The sequence below is a fragment of the Muscardinus avellanarius genome (genome assembly GCF_963383645.1).
Source record: "Muscardinus avellanarius genome assembly, chromosome: 10".
NCBI classification, from domain to species: domain Eukaryota; kingdom Metazoa; phylum Chordata; class Mammalia; order Rodentia; family Gliridae; genus Muscardinus; species Muscardinus avellanarius.
The window spans coordinates 19434490-19453478 of record NC_137796.1 but is presented as its reverse complement, the minus strand read 5'-3'; the positions used below and the strand labels follow the sequence as shown (position 1 = coordinate 19453478).

The following is an 18989-nucleotide window of genomic DNA, read 5'->3' as shown; positions in this document are numbered from 1 at the left end:
TCCAAATAAAGTATAAAATAGGTTTGAGAGTATAGCCCTGAGGTAGAAAAGCCCCTGAGATCCACCCTCAGTACCACAAAAAAAAAAAAAAGAAAGAAAGAAAGAAAGAAAGAAAGAAAGAAAGAAAGAAAGAAAGAAAGGTGAAAAAAGAAAGGCAACACAGGTTTGATCTTCTGCAATGAACTCTGGGCCATGGATGACCAGCACATATGGAAGAATAGTTTACAAAATGCAGGCACTGAAGCAAAAGTAAAATTCTTTACCAGTCATAATTTGCCTGAGATAAAGTATATCCAAAAGAGGCTTTGTCAATCAAAACATCTCCATCCAGCTCAGGTTTCTGCACAATACGTTGCAGTAACATTACTGTAAAAGAAACTTTCAGTTCATCGTTGTGTCTATCCATTTATCCATACATGAAAATCCTTTAGAACTGTAATGCACAAGTTATCTCCGGGTATTCTTGTGAGTATTCTTGGTGAGTATTCTCAGGGGAAATGGGAAATGGGTTATGGGACTGGATAAGAAATAGGTTAGAATTTATTCCCTAAGTAAATGACTGCTTCCTTTCTGCTCCTCAAAGAACAGGACTACATTTTTACAAATGAGAAAAACATTTATTAAGGAAACAATACAGATGAGAGCACAATCTGAAGGCAATTACAGCTTCCATCATTACCACACTACACAGGCTGCTTATTCTACAACTGGAAAGTTGCTGAAGTTTGAGACATGCCACTATAAATGTAAGTATTATTAAAAATTACAAATTGCTTGGTAATTATTTTGATAACCTCTTGAGCAGCAGCTCCTGCAAAAAAAAGGAAAAAAGAAAATCTTTGAAAAGAGTAAATTTCAAGAGTTAAATAAAAACACTCAATTCCATAAAGGAACATTCTTTCAAAAAGCAAAAATGTTAAAAGCAACAGACATAGCTTACTGAGTCATATAAAAAGACTACAATTCATTTTAACTCTATTCCTAAAGAAAATAAAAGTTTTGTTTTACAGACATTCACACATTGGGATATTAGGCTGTAAGTTAAAAGAGTGAAGTGTTTTTAATTATGGTGATTTAGAAAAACTGGCAAGATGTAATGAGGGAATAAAGCAAAGTCTGAGCAGTAGTTCCATTGATGGGCCTTTTTTGTGTGTGTTTTGAGGATTGAACCCAGGGGCATTCTACCTTTGAAATATTCCCCCAGCTCCATTTTTAATTTTTATTTTGAAAAAAGGTAGCTGGGCGTGGTGGCGCATGCTTGTAATCCCAGCATTCGGGAGGCTGAGACTGGAGGATCATGGTTCATGGACAGCCTCAGCTACTTAGTGAGGCCCTCTGCAACTCAGTGAGACCTGGTTTCAAAATAAAGAATAAAAAATAAAAAATAAATAGGGCAGGGGGTATAGCTCAGAGGTCAAATGCCCCTGGGTTCCATCCCCAGACCCGAAAAAAGAAAAGAAAAGAAAAGAAAAGAGGTCTCGAATAGGTTGATAAGAGTCTCAGTCTCACTAATTGCTGAGGCTGCCCTCAAACCTGTTCTCTTTCTGTCTCACCCAAGTACTAGGTTTACAGGCATGTGACACCATGCCCAGTTTGATGGAACTTTTTAAAAGCACACAAAGGCATAAAGATTTTCAAAACACACTATTCTGTTGCATTTGAACTTAATTTTGTATGTTTTATAAGAAAAAAGGATAAGAGTATATTTGTTCTAAATACATTTGTAATTTAGAAAGGATCTACAGTAAATATTGCCAGCCTAATATAACTACACAAGGCAAAACAAAAGTTCTGCATCTTTTAAAACATGAAGAGCCATGCGTGGTGGCGCATGCCTGTAATCCCTGCGCTTGGGAGGCTGAGACAGGAGGATCGCACAGGTTCAAAGCCAGCCTCAGCTACTTAGTGAGGCGAGGCTATCAGCAACTTTGTGAGACCCTGTTTCCAAATAAAATATTAGAAAAGGGCTGGGAGTATAGCCCAGAGGTGGAAGCCCCTGGGTTCCACCCCCAGTACCACCAAAGAAAAAAAAAAAAAAAAGAAAAAAAAAAGATTATTCTTTTCCAAAATATTCATTGATGCCATAAAACTTGAGACTATACTATGAACCAAATACTGTTCCAAGCACCAGAGATGCTTGTTCCAAGCCTAAGAGATGAGTTTTATTTACTGAATATCACAGGTTCAAAACCAGCCTCAGTGGCTGGGCGTGGTGGCTCATGCTTGTAATCCCAGTACTTGGGAGGCTGAGACAGGAAGATCACACAGGTTTGTAGCCAGCCTCAGCTACTTAGTGAGGTTCTCAGCAACTTAGTGAGACCCTGTTTCCAAATAAATATAAAAATAGGTCTGGGAGTGTATACCAGAGGTAGAAAGCCCCTAGGTTCCATCCTTAGTACCCCCCCCCAACAACAACAACAACAACAAAAACAGTCTCAGCAGTTTAGTGAGACTATTAGCTACCTAATAAGACCCTGTTTTAAAATAAAAAGTAAAACGGCTGGCGTTATAGCCCAGGTAGAATGCTCCTTCAATTCCCCAGTACCACACAAAAGGAATTATACTTTGAGTATGCTTAGAATATAGTTTTCTTAAGTATGTAGCGTTCCTTTGCATTCTGAACATGCTGAATATTAAATCAGACCTGGAGCTGATCATAGTGGTGCACGTTTGTAATCCTAGTACTTGGGAGGCTGAGACATAAGGATCGCAGATTCGCAGCCAGCATCAGCTACTTAATGAGGTCCTTCACAACTTAGTGAGACCCTGTTTCAAAACAAAGAATAAAAAAATAGGGTTGGGAATATGGCTTGGAGATAGAATACCCCTGGGCTCAATTCCCAGTACTGACTAAAAAGAAAGAAAGAAAAAAATCAGACCTGTCATAAAAACAATCACCTAGAAGGAAAATGTCACAAACAAATAGCTCAGTCTACAGGAAATCATAGGCAGAAAAGTAATAAATGTTTCTTGAAGAGTATTATAATTTGAGGAGTATGTGTTCCCCCCCAAGTTCATATGTTGAAATCCTAACTAACCCCGGAGATGGGGCCTCCGGGTCATGAATAAAGACCTCATGAATGGGTGAGTGCCCTTATAAAGGAAATCCTGCAAAATTCTCTTGCCACTTTTCTCTACTCTGTAAGGACACAGCAAGAAGGTCATCTTTGAACCAGAAATCGGCTTTCACTAGACACTGACCATGCTGGCACCCTGACCTCAGACTTATATAACTGTGAAAAAATAAATTTCTGTTGTTTATAAGACACCCAGTCTGTGGTATTCTGTTACAATGGCCCAAACTGAGTAAGACAAGAAGTGTAGAGGAAATGAAAAGAAGGGAAGAGGAGAGAGAGAGAGATCGCCGTAGAGGGAGGGAAGGAGCAAAGGAAAAGGAATGTAGTGGTGGTGAGGAGGATTTAGTGGGAGACATGATCAAAACTATGCTTAAGACAGACTAAGGACTTCAGTTTTTCTTTTCTTTTTGTGGTACTAGGGATTGAACCAGGGGCATTCTACCTCAAAGCTATATCCCCAGCCCTCTTTTATTCCTTTTTTTAGTACTGAGGATGAACCCCAGGGGCATTCTACCTCTGGGCTACACTCCTAGCCCTATTTTTAATTCTTTATTTTGAAATAGGGTCTCATTGAGTTGCAAAGGGCCTCACTAAGTAGCTGAGGCTGTCCTCGAACTGCAAACTGCGATCCTCCAGTCTCAGCCTTATTCTTTATTTTGAAACAGTGTCTCACTAGGTTATGGAGGGCCTCACCAAGTTGAGGCTGGCTGAAAACCTGTGATCCTCCTATACCAGCCTCTCAAGTACTAGGATTATAGGCATGTACCACCACGTCCAAGTATGACTTCAACTTTAAGATGGACAGCAGTAAGAGAGATAGAAGGCAGGCAGATCAGTTTGGGGGAACTACTGAATAATCTAAACTTAATATAATATCCTGTTCCACTGGCCACCCTAATTAAAATAGCTATAGAAACAAAACTTCATATAAAAATAGTAACTACTTTATATAACAACAGGTAAATTCTCTCATGTATGGAACTCACCCCCCAAGAATGCAGCAATGGTGTGTGGCTCAGCAGCTCCATATCGGCAACTACAAAGAAAGATGGAGACGTGAATTTAGATTAGCCTATGACAGGCAGAGTATTATTTACTATATGCCCTAAAGAATACTCACAATTCATGGACATAATCATCTTTCACCATTACAGATAACCCATATTCTTGAAGGAAGCCATTGAGACAGGACTTTAATTTTCCTATATCTTCTTCAACTTGATAGTTAGATACCCCTAAAAATACATATAAACTTTCATTAAATGTGTAATTGAAAATTAATGGCTACCTTCTTAATCTAATTTTCAGTACTGTCAAAATAGTACGGTATGAAACAAGGCCAAAAATAACGAGGTATGAAACTAACATTGGAAAATATTGGAAATATATTCAGAGACCAACTAAAATCAATCAAAAATTCAAGTTCAGTTAGTCCTGGTTGCTGGGAGTGGTAACACAGGCTTGGGAGGCTGAGACAGGTGGATTACAGATTTGCAGCCAGTCTCAATTATTTAGTGAGTCCCTCCAAAATTTAGTGAGACCCTGTTTCAAATTAAGAATAAAAAATAGGGCTGGGAATGTAGCTTGGAGGTAGAATGAGCTTGGGTTCAATCCCCAGTACTGCAAAATAAATAAATAAATAAATAAATAATAAATAAATAAAAAATAAAAAGTCCCTGTCAACTGCTCCCTACCCAGTATCTAGAAATGTATCTCAAATATAGTGCTTAATAATTATTTAATAAAAGAAATAAATGAGCCAGGCATGGTGGTGCACGCTTGTAATCCCAGTACTTGGGAGGCTGAGACAGGAGGGTCACAGGTTCACGGCCAGCCTAAGCTACATAGTGAGGCTAGCCCTCTGCAACTTAGTGAGACCATATTTAAAAAATAATAATAATACAAAAATAAGGCTGGGGGTATAGCCCAGATGTAGAATGCCATTGGGTTCAATCCTTAGTACTGCATAAAAAGAAAGAAAAGAAACAAATGATAAAATAATATGCTACTTGTACCCTTTATAAAAAATGTTTATTATTCATTTCTAAGAGACTAAATGAGACTGAGAACATAAAGCTATAATAGGTAATATTTATTGAAGTATTCTAAGCACTTCATATATATTATTAACTGATTTATATATATTATTTATATATATTATTATATATATTTATATATATTAACTGATTTAACCCCTATAATAACGTGAAGTAGGTACTATACATGGACAGATTATGTTACCCTTATCCTCACTTTATAGGTAAGAAAGCTGAAGCACAGTCAGATTATTTAGTTTATAAAGAGAAAACTAGAATATGAGCCCTGGGAGTTCTTATTGCTTAAATATCTCCAAAGGTAAGCCATTACTCCTGGAGAAGAAACACAATTACTATACTAGTGATGTACTTTTAGAAAACCTTTTTTTTTGTGTGTGGTACTGGGGATGGAACCCAGGGGTATTCTACCTCCAACTACATTCCCAGCCCTGTGTTTTAGTCTTTACTTTGAAACAGGGTCTGAGTTGCAAAGGGCCTCACTAAGTAGCTGAGGCTGTGTGTAAACCACGATCATCCTGTCTCAGCCTCCCAAATGCTGAGATTACAAGCGTCTGACACCACCCTAGGCCTGTAATGATAGTTTTTAAACCAGGGAGTTAAATAGATAGTGATGTTTTAGCCAGGTGGGGCATGCTTGTAATTCCAGCATCTGGGAGGCTGAGACAGGAGGATTGCGATTTGCGGATAGCCTCAGCTACTTAGGGAAGCCCTTTTCAACTCAGTAAGACCCTGTTTCAAAAATAAAGACTAAAAATAGGGCTGGGGAGCCGGGTGTTATAAGCTGAGCACACTTATAATCCCAGTACTTGGGAGGCTGGGACAGGAGGATCCAGGTTCACTGCCAGCCTCAGCTACTTAGTGAGGCCCTTTGAAACTTAGACCCTGTTTCAGATTAAATCAGTCTGGGGGAGTAACTTAGAGGTAGAATGCCCCTGGGTTCCATCCCCAGTACCACAAAAATAAAACAGAAAACTATCAGCACTACTCTTCTTTATAACAGTAATACCATTTATTGAGTATTTACAAAGGTGTTGGCTGTGTGTTTAGTGATGTTCATACTCCATATACTTAACCATTACAATCCAATAGATCCTGTATTTACAATTCCATAAACTAGAGAACTGACTTGGAGAGAAATAATGGCTTACTCAAGGTCACAAAGAGAATAAGAGTTTGGATTGGAACCCAGACTTAACGCAAAACCTGTGCTCTAGTTGGTAGCTAGTCTCCCATGACGGCTCCCTAATAAAAATCCCTTTTAGGCTCTCCTGTAATCTAAGATGGCCCTGAGAACATGTAGTAAGTGATGCTATGTAGTTTTTAGATTAGGTCCTAAATATCTTTTACCTTCCACTTTTGGGATTTTAACTCTGAGGAAGCCAACCATCATAAAAAGTCTAAAGTGGGTGTGGTTGTGCATGCCTGTAATCTCAGTACTTGGGGAATTGCAGGTTTGAAGACAGCCTAAAGAGACCCTGTTTTAAAATAAAAAGTAAAATTGTTCTGTGGGCATAGCTCAAAGGTAGAATGCCTTGGGTTCAATCTCCAGCAACACACATACACACACACACACACACACACACACACACACACACACACACACCCTAAGACTGCCATGCTGAAGCCCAAGCTAGCTCTGTGGACAGGGATGCCTGAAGAGTCCCCAGTTGTTCCTGCCATCCTGACTGAGTGACAAGCATGTGAGTGAAAATGTCTTGCTGGATGTCTAACTCAGTCAAGCTTTCAGAATGACTCCAGCCCAGGTATCATACAACTGCATGAGAACCCCTGTCCCTGCTAGGTGAGGTATACCTGTAATCCCAGCTACTCAGGAGGCTGAGGCAAGAGGATCTCCTAAACTCAATAGCAGCTTGGGAAACTTAGCAAGACCCAGTCTCAAAATAAAAGGACTTTAGTTATAAATTAGTGTAGAGCACTTGCCTAGCATGTTCAAGGCCCTGGGGTTCAATTCCTAGAACCACAAAACAAAATAAAGACAATTGCCTGAGTCCAGTTAATCCACAAAATCATCATGAAATTATCATTTGTAGCTAGGCACGGTGGCACACCTGTAATACCAGCATTTGGCTAGGCTGACAAGGAGGATCACAGGCTTGTGGCCAGCACATGGCACGTAAGCAAGACCTTGTTTTGGGAAAAAAAAAAAAAAAAAAGAAACCTGTGTGATGGGACATACCTGTAATCCCAATATTTAGGAGGCTGAGGCAGAAAGATAGCAGGTTCAAAGCTAGCTTCAGCAACTTAGCCAGGCCCTCAGCAACTTAGTAAGACCCTGTTCCAAAATAAAAAAAGGCTAGGGATATAGCTCAGAGGTATAATGTCCCTGGGTTCAATCTCCAATAAGGCTTCCCCAAAAAAGCTAGGGGTATAGCTCAGAGGTCAGATGCATCTGGTTTCAATCCCCAGCACCACCACCAAAATAAAAAAGAAAGAATTGTCTGGGACCAGTCAATCCACAAAATCATGAGATAATAATATGTTTTGGGGTGATCTGTTATGCACTAAGTAACCAAAATACATTCTAATCATACAATACAAATAAAGCAATACACATTTGGTATCTATCCCCTTTTTTTCTTCTGGTACATTTGTTCATTAGGACTGGAGTACAATATAGTATAAATTGGAGGTATATACTACATTACTTGGGGCAACAGATTTTCTGGCATTTCTGGAATATGTTGCTATGCAATAATTATGCATAATTAAAATTATCAAGAATAAAAATATTCTGAGCAACTGTAGATCTTATGAAATTATGCTAATTTTCTAGTTACTATATTTGCAGACAACAAAATAGATACTGAACAAAAAAAAATCTCTACATCTTCAGATGTCTGAGGTTCAGAAGTCACTGGCATATTTTTGTGTTTTTACTAGTTCACTAGTCTAATCTCAGTTTGAGTTTTACAAATAAACTATGAAAACTGACAGAAGTAGCTGGGCATGGTGGTGCACGCTTGTAATCCCTGCTGTGGGAGGCTGAGATAGGAGGACTGGAATTTGCGGGCAGCTTCAGCTACTTAGTGAGGCCCTTTGCAACTGAGTGAGACCCTGTTTCAAAATAAATAATAAAAACTAGGGCTGGGGTGTAGCTTGGAGGTAGAATGCCCCTGGGTTCAATATCCCTAGTATCTACAAACCTGCAAAAAAAAAAAAAAAAAACCCTGACAGAAAATAGTTTTCTTCTATATACATTCAACCAACATTCTTTTATAACAGCTTAGACTCAAACATTATTTACAAATATTACACTTAAAAAAAAAACAGTAGTTCCTCTCTGAGTTGTAATCTGTTTATAATCATTTTTGGGGGGGGGTTCTGGGTCCTCAGCCCTATTTTATTTTTTATTTGGAAATAGGGTGACAGCCTCACTGGGTTGCTGAGGCTGTCCTTGAACCTGTGTTCCTCCTGTCTTAGCCTCCCAAGTACTAGGATTATAGGTGAGTGCCACCATGCCGGGATTACAATGCGAAATTTAAGTACCATCATTATAAATACCCAAGGAATACTTTAGGATTCAATAAAATTTAAGTGTTTATTAAAGTGTCAATAAAATTCAAGTGTTTATTGTATTTGGTTAACTCAATTGCTATTCTTACCTGGATATCTACCATGTTGTTTATGAAATCTGTCAATAGCCCGTAACATTAAATACAATACTATCTCATTATCTGGATTGTCCATGCTGGAAACTGAAAGGAAAAAAAAAAAGTGAGAATAATTTGGGTAATTTACAACAAACACTGAAGAGCTGGATTTTTTATATCCTCAAATTTCAGGACATGAAACAATATTACCACAAAACTTAAATATTTTGGATAACAAAATAGAAAATGAAAAATAGATGATAATAAAATAGAAATGATAAAATAGAAATAATAAGATAAAAGGGAAATGCATTAAGTTGTAACCAAACAGTCTTATGAATTACTAATTAGTAACATAATCTCTACTGAAGTAGTAATATCACAACTTTAGCTCTTATATACAGCATACAATACACTCAGTGTATTATACATGATTTTATGTAGTGAGTTTTTATATGTTACAATTACTCGAATAAGTTACATAATAAAATTAGAGCATAAATATTAACATTTTATTATCATATTCAACACTATTATATATAAAATATTTATTTATTTATTGGTACTGTAGATCGAACCCAGGGGCATTCTATCTCTCAGCCACAGCCACAGCCACAGCCCTTTTCATTTTTGTTTTGAAACAGGGTCTCACTAGGTTGCTGAGGCTGTCCTTGAGCTTATGATCCTCCTGTCTCTACCTCCCAAGTACTAGAATTACTGACATGTGCCACCATGTCAGGCTTTACAGAAAATATTTAACCTAGCATCAGAAGGTTATTATACTTACTAATTTCATCCTTGTTAATTGTATCCATGCCATATTCTTCAGCTAAGGATCGACATCTTACCACTCGAAGAAATGCAGAATTGCTGCCTGAACACAGGAAAGACTTTATGGAAAAAATGGTTGTGACAGGTGAATATTACAAAACATAGATCACTTTAAGAAAAGGGAATTTTTTATGTACCCTTCACAGATATGGTAATATGAAGATATGTCTTCTACTTGGTTCTAAAGGTTAACAGAGAAGGCAGAAGAACACAAGTCATCTTAAATTCATCCCTGGCAAAGAAACTATTTCAGCACTAAATAAAAAGGTTGTGGCACCTGTATGAGCCTTGGTTTTTTGTTTTGTTTTTTGTTTTTGTTTTTTGCGGGTCTGGGGATGGAACCCAGGGGCATTTGACCTCCGAGCTACACCCCCTGCCCTATTTTTTATTCTTTATTTTGAAACCAGGTCTCACTGAGTTGCAGAGGGCATAAGTAGCTGAGGCTGTCTACGAACGGCAATCCTCCAGTCTCAGCCTCCCAAACCCAGCTAAGCCTTGGTTTTTAATATGTTAAATAGGAATATTTATTTTTGAGATTACAGGTGTGAGCCACCACACCAAGCTTTCATCTTTTTTAACATTGCCATAGATAGATATGCTCTACCTATGACCAGTCTTAAAATACCCTCTCCATTTATATTATAAAAGGAAAAGAAAAACCTTACCCAATAATGATATATATATACTATTTAGACAATGGAAATTTAAAAATTTCAACCCTTTAAAATTCCTGAAAAAATTTCCTGTGATACATTTTTATGAAGCAAATTAATTAATTCAAGGAGACTTACAGAGTAATTTTAATTCTTTCTCTGAAATGGACTCTGGTGCCTATAAGAGATAAATGCAGGTTATGCTCCAGTACAAAGAGAAGAGTAACAGAGGGTGTGCCATAGAGCCAGTGGCTGTGAGATGGGAGGCTGGCTGTCTCCAAGAACTAGGAGAACACTTCAAAACCACCTTGTTTCCTTATACCAGGTGTTCTCATTAGGCAGGCAAATGAGTGCTCACTCTAAGGAAGCAAAGAGCCAGTGCCAGTGCACCATCTCTCTCCAACCCCTTTCTGGCTAGTTTCAAGATTAGGCCTTCAGGGAGACATACTGTCAAAGGTGCAGTGAGCCTAGGAGCTTACCTGGCCAATGGACTGCAGCAATTTGGCAGCATGATTGCCCACGGCAGCAGCATCTTTCTTTGCTTTTTCACGGTAACTGGAAATGAACAAAAAGCTACAATTAACAAAACTCTAAAATTAGCAAAGCTTAAATGATCACTATGAGGCAAATGAAAACTTTCTCTTTAACAAAAATTACTGGTCTACAAACATGAAATGTAAAAATGTCAGAGACATGCTACTGCACCTTAGTGTTTCCAGCGCTGGTGATATGACTCTTAGGGCCCACTAAAACTGAGGTGCCCACTATAACAGCAACCAACTCAAACCTGCCCTGCTAGAGGGATCCATGACCGAGACTTCCCTGACCGAGGATCTGAGAAAATGTTTTAATGAAGAATATAACTTACCTTCTTGAAATCAAGTCCAAGGAAAGTTAGACTTTCCTTAAAAAAAAAAAAAAAAAATTTGTCCATCTACAAATTCACACAAAACTTTATTCCATTTATTGTGGTACTAGGGATTGAACCCAGAGGTATTCTACCTCCGAACTACACTCCCAGCCCTATTTTTTATTCTTTAGTTTTGAAATAGGGTCTCACTAAGTTACAGAGGGCCTCACTGAGTAGCCAAGGTTGGCCACAAACCTGCAATCCTCCTGTCTCAACCTCCCAAGGACTGGGATTACAAGCGTGTACCACCACACACAGCCTATTTTCATTTTCATTCATGTGAGGTCATACTTCTTTCTACACTCAACTGACCTTTCCCAAATTTTGAGTAGGTAAGTTCTTAGACTAGGACAACAAACCATGATTTGTTAGACCGTGACTGTGCTCTTCTCTGTGTGACATTATATGACCCTTTAGGAAGCCAAGCCAGTAGCCATAGACTCACTAGTACCATGCACCAACCACACATAGGTAATATCCATGAAGGTCCATCCCTATCACAGTCTATTAAGATCAGGCTAGTGATACCTGAATAGCAGATATCTACGTACAATCATGGACTCCTTAAAATTATTGAAGATTAATGATAAAAAATTCATCAAACATAAAGACTTTACAGTTTAAGTTACAGATGGGAAGCTGGGTCTCATGGGGTCAAATCTTGGTTCTATCATTCACCAGTTGCCTGACCCTCAATAAGTTACTTTTTCTAGGCATTCATTTCTTAATCTACACAATGGGGACAGCATCTCTCATAAGGTTGTTGTGAACTGTGTACATACTAAATTAATGCATAGAAGAGTTCACAGCATAGAGTAAATGATCAAATGTTAGGTTTTATCTTAAAATGTGAAAGAAAAAAAATCAGCTCCCAGGGGATACATGGAACTTTCTGTACTTTGTACCCAATTTTGTTTTGAACCAAAAACTGCTCTAAAAATAAAATCCACTAAGACAAAACCCTGCCCCCATGTTCTTTAGCTTTTTTTTTTTTGGTGGTACTGGGGTTCCTGGAAGCCCTTCTACCTCCGGGCTACACTCCCAGACCTATTTTATTTTTGGAAACAGGGTCTCTTACACCAGCGTGGCTGGCTTCGAACCTGCGCGATCCTCCTGTCTCCACCTCCCAAGCACGGGGATTACACGCATGCGCCACCACACCCGGCTTTAGCTTATTTTTGAAACACTGAGGTTATAATAAAACTTCCATCTGTTTTCTGACTGATAAAATACATTCATCTCTAACATAAATAGGTAAGTTGTTTAGTTTGAAAACAGTGACTTACACATTTTGTAGTTTGATATATTTGCTTGAATCTGCAATCATATCAGGAATTGTGCCTCGCACAGGTAAATTTCCTTGACCCTCTTTGGCCACAAATTCCTTTAAGGCACGAGCTAATATCCAAAATGTTGGAGTCTATTAGAATAAGAAAATATTAACATTAAGTAGAGTTTTGTTTTGACCCAGCAGTTAAGGCAGCATTTTACTTCTGGTTCTTACCTGTTTGGTGATATTTATGCAGCGATCATCATTAAATATATCTTCAATACTTCGTGGGATCTAACAAGGAACACAAAACATTTACTTGTACTAAGAACTTACACACCTTATTTTCAATGCTACTGAATGAAAGTCCTCCCCTTCCCACTGTTAGCAGTCAGACCCACCTATTCCCCTCCATCATAAATGGAGTAAAAGAACCCAAATAAGTCATTTTATATAGTTACATCTGAAGACAACAAAGATTATAGATACTGCTGAGCCAGATTTACAGTTATTCATGGTTTTCCAGCTTGTCAAAAATTTGAAATCCTTGCACCCTAACTAGAAGCTGTTGGAAGAGACCATCACTGTGAAGAAACCCTAAATAATTACATTACATTATTTTATTTATTTATTTTGTGGGTCTGGGGATGGAACCCAGGGACATTCTACCTCCGAGCTACACCCCCTGACCTATTTTTTTTTTTATTTTGAAACAGAGTCTCACTAAGTCGCGGATGGCCTCACTAAGTAGCTGAGGCTGTCCAAGAACTGCAATCCTCCAGTCTCCACCTCCCAAATGCTGGGATTACAAGTGTACGCCACCACGCCCAGCTAAATTATATTATTTTATGGCTAGTAAGATCATCACACATTAATTTAAAAAACTATACAAACTGTAATTTTTAATTCTATTGTTCTGTGGAAAAAGAAATTTCTTAGTGGTAATCTTGTAAGTGGTCTACTTCCACTCCCAACCTCCTCTATTATCACAAGAGCCAAAACAACCTTTTAGAAATATAAAGCAATACGGGCTAGGTATGGTGGCGCACACTTGTAATCCCAGCATTCGGGAGGCTGAGACAGGAGGATCACAGATTGCAGCCAGCCTCAGCTACTTAGCGAGGCCCTCTCCAACTCAGTGAGACCCTGTTTCAAAGAAAAGACTAAAAAACAGGGCTGGGGGTGTAGCTCGGAAGTAGAATGCCCCTGGGTTCCATCCCCAGTACCCACAGGAAGGAAGGAAGGAAAGAAGGAAGGAAGGAAGGAAGGGAGGAAGGGAGGGAGGGAGGGAGGAAGGGCGGGCAGTGTGCAACAGCCTGAAAGGCCCTATCATGATCTGGCCCTTTCTGTCTCTCTAAATTCAAATCCTTCCCACTACTTTCTCCATTCTTCACTCCAATTACACCGGCTTTCCTACTGACTTCTGAACAAATGCCAAGTCTCGCCTACTTCAGGGTCTTTGCATGTATGTGTTTTCTTTACCTGCAAAGCTCTTCCACCTGACCTCTGCATATCACTTCACCCAGGCTTCTGCTTAAATGCCTCTTCTCTCTTAGTGTGGGGTGTGTGTGTGTGTGTGTGTGTGTGTGTGTGTGTGTGTGTGTACACGTACTGGGGATGGTTTTGCTAGTTACCATCAGTACTGGACTCCTATCTGTGATCCTCCTGTCTTGACCTCCCAAGTACTAGGATTACAGGCATGCAACCATAGTATCTACCTTCAAATAATTTTTTTTTTTTTTTGGCAGTAGTGGGGTTGGAACCCAGGGACATTCTACCTCCAAGCTATGCCCCAGCCCTATTTCTTATTCTTTATTTTGAAACAGGGTTTCATTGAGTTGCAAAGGACCTAAGGAGCTGAGGCTGTACATGAACCTGGATCCTCCTGTCTCAGCCTCCCAAATACTGGGATTACAAGTGTGCGCTACCACACCCAGCTTCAAATAATTTTTAAATTTTAAGTTATTTGTACACCAGGCGAGGTGGTGCACACTTTTTAATTTTTTATTTATTTTGCAGGTCTGGGGATGGAACCCAGGGGCATTTGACCTCCAGGCTACACCCCCTGCCCTATTTTTTATTCTTTACTTTGAAACCAGGTCTCACTGAGTTGCAGAGGGCCTCACTAAGTAGCTGAGGCTGTCCACAAACCGCGATCCTCTGGTCTCAGCCTCCTGAATGCTGAGATTACAAGTATGCACCACCACACCCGGCTTTGGTGCACACTTTTAATCCCAGTACTTGGGAGGATGAGACAGGAAGATTGAAGGTTCACAGCCAGGCTCAGCTACTTAGTGAGGCCCTCTACAACTTAGCAAGACCCTGTTTCAAAACAAAGAATAAGCCGGGCATGGTGGCACACACTTGTAATCTCAGTACTTAAGAGGCTGAAATAGGAGGATCTTGGTTCCCGGATGGTGCTACTTAGTGAGGCCTTCTGCAACTTAGTGATACCCTGTTTCAAAATAAAGAATAAAAAATAGGGCTGGGCTTTTAGCTTAGGTAGAATGCCCGAGTTCAATCCCCAAATCCCCCCCCCCAAAAAAATTATTCGTACAATGTCATTGAAAACATTTTCCTTTAAATCCAAATAATTACAGTCAGATAAAGCATGGTAACCTAGCCAGGAGGGGTGGCCTTGCTTGTTATCCCAGTAATTGGGAGGCTGAGATAGGAGGAGCACAGGTTTGTAGCCAGCCTCAGCTACTTAGTAATACCCTGTTTCAAAAAAATAACACACACAAACAAAACAAAACAGAGCTGAGGTTTAGCTCAGAGGTGGAATGCCCCTGGGTTTAATCCCCTGTACATACATATACACACAAAAATATTTGTACAATGTCATTAAAAATGTTTTCCACTATATCTAAATAATTACTGTCAGATAAAACAGGGTAACCTAGCTGGGCGTGGTAGCACATGCTTGTATTCCCAGTACTTGGGAGGCTGAGACAGGAGCACAGGTTTGCAGCTAGCCTCAGCGACTTAGTGGGGCTGTTTCAAAATAAAGAATTAAAAAAAAAATAGGCTGAGGCTGTACCTCAAAAGTAGAATGCCTCTGGATTCAATCCCCAGTACTGAAAAAGCAGGGTAACAAAAATCTACCTTTTTGGGCAACACTATTTTGGGCCAGCAAAATATTTTTATTATATAATTCCTAGCCTCAAACTGTTAGTATTCACAAATCATGTATTTCAAGTAATTTATATGAATTATTATATCGATATTTGTATCACAAGCTGAAGCACACATACATCTTAATAAAAATACAAAAATCTTATTAAAACAAGACCACACCGGGCTGGCCTCAAACTTGGAATCTATCTTAACCTCCTGAGTAGGGAAAAATCCTTCTTATATGAATTCTTCAGCATCGCTTTTATACCTGAGTTGTATTTAGTGCTGTGTTCACATTTTTAATAGCTTCTTCAAAATTCTCCTCATCTTCTGGAGCTCCATTCTCATTCTTTAAAATTCCTATTAAAATAAAAAATAGTTAATAAACAATAGCCCTTTTCTTCTTACTCCTGCCCCAACATTATAGAAACAAACCTGTCAGCTTCTGAAAGGCAGATCAGAATATTACCCTTTTAGAAGAAATACAGCATATCATTTGTCCTTATTACAACTATACATGGAAGGCTCCTTTACCTCCCCAAAAGAAAAAGCTCACAATGGCATTATTTGACAAAAGTGTTAAAAGCAACAAAAGTGTTAAAAGTGTAATAAGCATTTGTCTCAAGTAACTTGCTTTACAAATATTATAATACTTATAAGCAAATCCCATAATATTACCTTGTCTAATCAAATCTCTGAAGTCCTCTTTTTCTTTATAGGTTTTAGGAATTCGTCCATTTGTCTAAATTGGTTAAAAATTTAAAAATCTAGTTATAAAGACTCAAAATATGAAAATTGAGAATCCAAAGTTTTCCCCATTCTTCACATGAGATTTTGTGGGCAAATATATATTTCAGTGAAATCAGAGGCTCACTTGATTAAAAAAAAAAAAAAAAAACAGAAATACTTTTCTATTTTTCTACATTCATTCCCCATTGCCAGTTTCAGAATGACATCTATTCAAATTTAAATTTGTTAATAAAAATATTAGTATTAAAAGAGGACCTGCTAAATTTAAATTTAAAAGCTCCCACCTGCCCTATACCTCCAAAAGGAAAAAAATTAATCAACCATTCTCCTCCAAGGAAATCATTTATAATACAGTCCAAATATGAAATTTATTTAAAAGAAAAAAGGACATACTTCATTATACCATTGTGCTAAATATTTAGCTATGATCACAATCCATGGAGTATGGCTATGATCCTAAAAATGAAAGTCAGATCAAAGAAAATATCAGTATTAGTTAACATTAAATCTTCATTATACCATTTCATTTTTAACAAAATAATTACCTCCTGATATATGCAAAGTAATGTAAAGGAGAAAACTGGGTTAACAAAAGCTGCTTTAGAGTTTGGGTCGTCCCCCCCCGCCCCACTAATAAGGGCCTGGCACATGCGAGACAAATGCTCTAACACTGAGCTACATCCCCAGACATTTTTTAATTTATTTTGAGAGAGGGCCTTGGTAACTAGCACAGGCTGATCCCAAACTTATGATCCTCCTGCCTCTTCTCCAGTAGCTGGAATGACAGGCATATGCTAGGGTGCTCAGCTGCTTTAGAAATTGTTGTTGAGGTGGTGTCCAATATAACCCTTATATGTCGGGTAATTACTATGTTCCCATTTCCCAGTAAGAAAACAGCCTTAAAGACTGACACCTCCAAATAGAGCTCAAATCACTTGACTTCAGATAACAATCTAAGACAAAAAAAGAATCTCTGTGTTTTCTGATGAACCAAATAGACACCTACATTTTAATTAATAGGTAGGTGAGGAAAACTACATGCTCACTAAACTATCACCTGTTATAAATATCATTAGTTCTATAATAAAAATATATAGTTGCCTTGCTAATTTTCAAACACTAAAATAACTTTCCTCCAAGCATGTAATCCTAGTATTTAGGAGGCTGAGACAAGAGGACTGCAGGTTGGCAGCCAGCCTCAGCGACTTACCAAGGATCTCCACAACTTACTAAGACCGTTTTTAAATAAATTGAAATAGGGCTGAGGGTGTAGCTAGGAGGCAAAATGTCTCTGGGTTCGATCCTTAGTACTAAAAAAAAAAAAAAAAAGTTTCAAGAGACTCTACTTTAATGAATATTCACTTCAAATAACTTTTTTTTTTCTTGGTGGTACTAGGGATTGAACCCAGGGTCATTCTACCTCTAAGCTTCACTCAGCCCTTTTTCATAGTTGTTTTGAAACAGGATCTCCCTAGGTTGCTGAAGCTGTCAAATCTGTGATACTCCTATCTCAGCATCTCAGGTACCGGGATTACAGGTATGTGTGCCACCACATGTAGTTTATTTTTTAAAGTATTTTTATTTATTTTGGAAAGGCCATGAAAAGGCCTTCTGAGATATGCTAATGTTGATTTCTTGATTTAGGTGGTGGGAGATAATCAGTTTATATACTTTTCTTCAATTAAAAAAACAAACTTTTTTTTGGTAATGGGAATTGAACCCAGGGGAATTCTACCTCTGAGCTATACCCCCAACCCTATTTTAAAATAGGGTCTTACTAGGTTGATGAGAGTCTCACTACTTGCTGAGTTTGTCCTTGAACCTTCAATACTCCTGTCTCAGCCTCTCTCAAGTACTGGGATTACAAGCATGTGCCACCACACCCAGCTAATAAAAAAGCTTTTTAAGCCCAGGAGAAAAATTAATTTACTAAAATCAAATAAAGTAAAATGTTACTATTGTGTAAAATGAGTAACAAGAACATAGAGGTTTGTAATATTTTCTCACAGTATATAATTCGAAAACCTTAAATTAAAAAGGATGCTTTAAGCCTATCTATAAATGTAAGGTTAACCATATTACAAACCTTTTTTTCCATATGATCCAAATCATAAGACTGAAAATGTTCTCTTAGTTCAGGAAATGGCTTATCGAGTCGTAGATCCTCTAAAGCATTATCTGGATGAGATTCTATTACTGTGAAACAAATAATCCAGAAAAGATAAACTTAATTCTTTAGCAATATTGCAGTAATACACAATATTATAGCAATTTAGGAAATCTGCAATTCTTCAACAGCCATAGGACTTAGAGGTTTTTTTCACCATGGTACTGAGGTACAAATCATAAGTGGACTAAACATTTTAATAAAAGTAAAGCCAAAATTCCTTTAAAACAGAATGTTGTCATAACTTAAAAACTTCAAAATTGGCAATATAGATGGGGATGGTGGCACATGCTTGTAATCCTAGCATTTGGGAGGTTGAGACAGGGGGATTTGCAGACAGCCTCAACTACTTAGTGAGGTCCTTTGCAGCTCAGTGAGACCCTGTTTCAAAATAAAATAATAAAACATAGGACTAGGGGTGTAGTTCAGAGGTGAATGCCCCTGGGTTCCATCTACAGTATTGGAAAAAAAAAAAAAACTAGCAATATAAATGTATGTACAGTCAACCCTAACAACCTACCCTTCCTCTTCCTGTGGTCTTCAAGA

At 38.3% G+C, this 18989-nt stretch overlaps 1 protein-coding gene across 3 annotated transcripts in view; it reads right to left on the bottom strand.

The window, feature by feature from the left end:
• Nucleotides 1–701: 701 nt before the first annotated feature.
• NAE1 (NEDD8 activating enzyme E1 subunit 1) overlaps nt 702–18989 on the bottom strand; it is a gene marked incomplete at both ends in the record, with an annotated part of 30530 nt that continues 12242 nt past the window's right edge. For all 3 annotated transcript variants that reach the window (XM_080704146.1, XM_080704147.1, XM_080704148.1), the window contains 13 exons: nt 702–811; nt 4064–4113; nt 4198–4312; nt 8758–8850; nt 9533–9619; nt 10368–10407; nt 10709–10784; nt 12426–12559; nt 12644–12703; nt 15795–15886; nt 16205–16268; nt 16670–16732; nt 18363–18472. In XM_080704146.1, coding sequence (XP_080560272.1) covers nt 702–811; nt 4064–4113; nt 4198–4312; nt 8758–8850; nt 9533–9619; nt 10368–10407; nt 10709–10784; nt 12426–12559; nt 12644–12703; nt 15795–15886; nt 16205–16268; nt 16670–16732; nt 18363–18472 — 1094 coding nt within the window. The remainder of the gene's footprint in view (nt 812–4063; nt 4114–4197; nt 4313–8757; nt 8851–9532; nt 9620–10367; nt 10408–10708; nt 10785–12425; nt 12560–12643; nt 12704–15794; nt 15887–16204; nt 16269–16669; nt 16733–18362; nt 18473–18989) is intronic.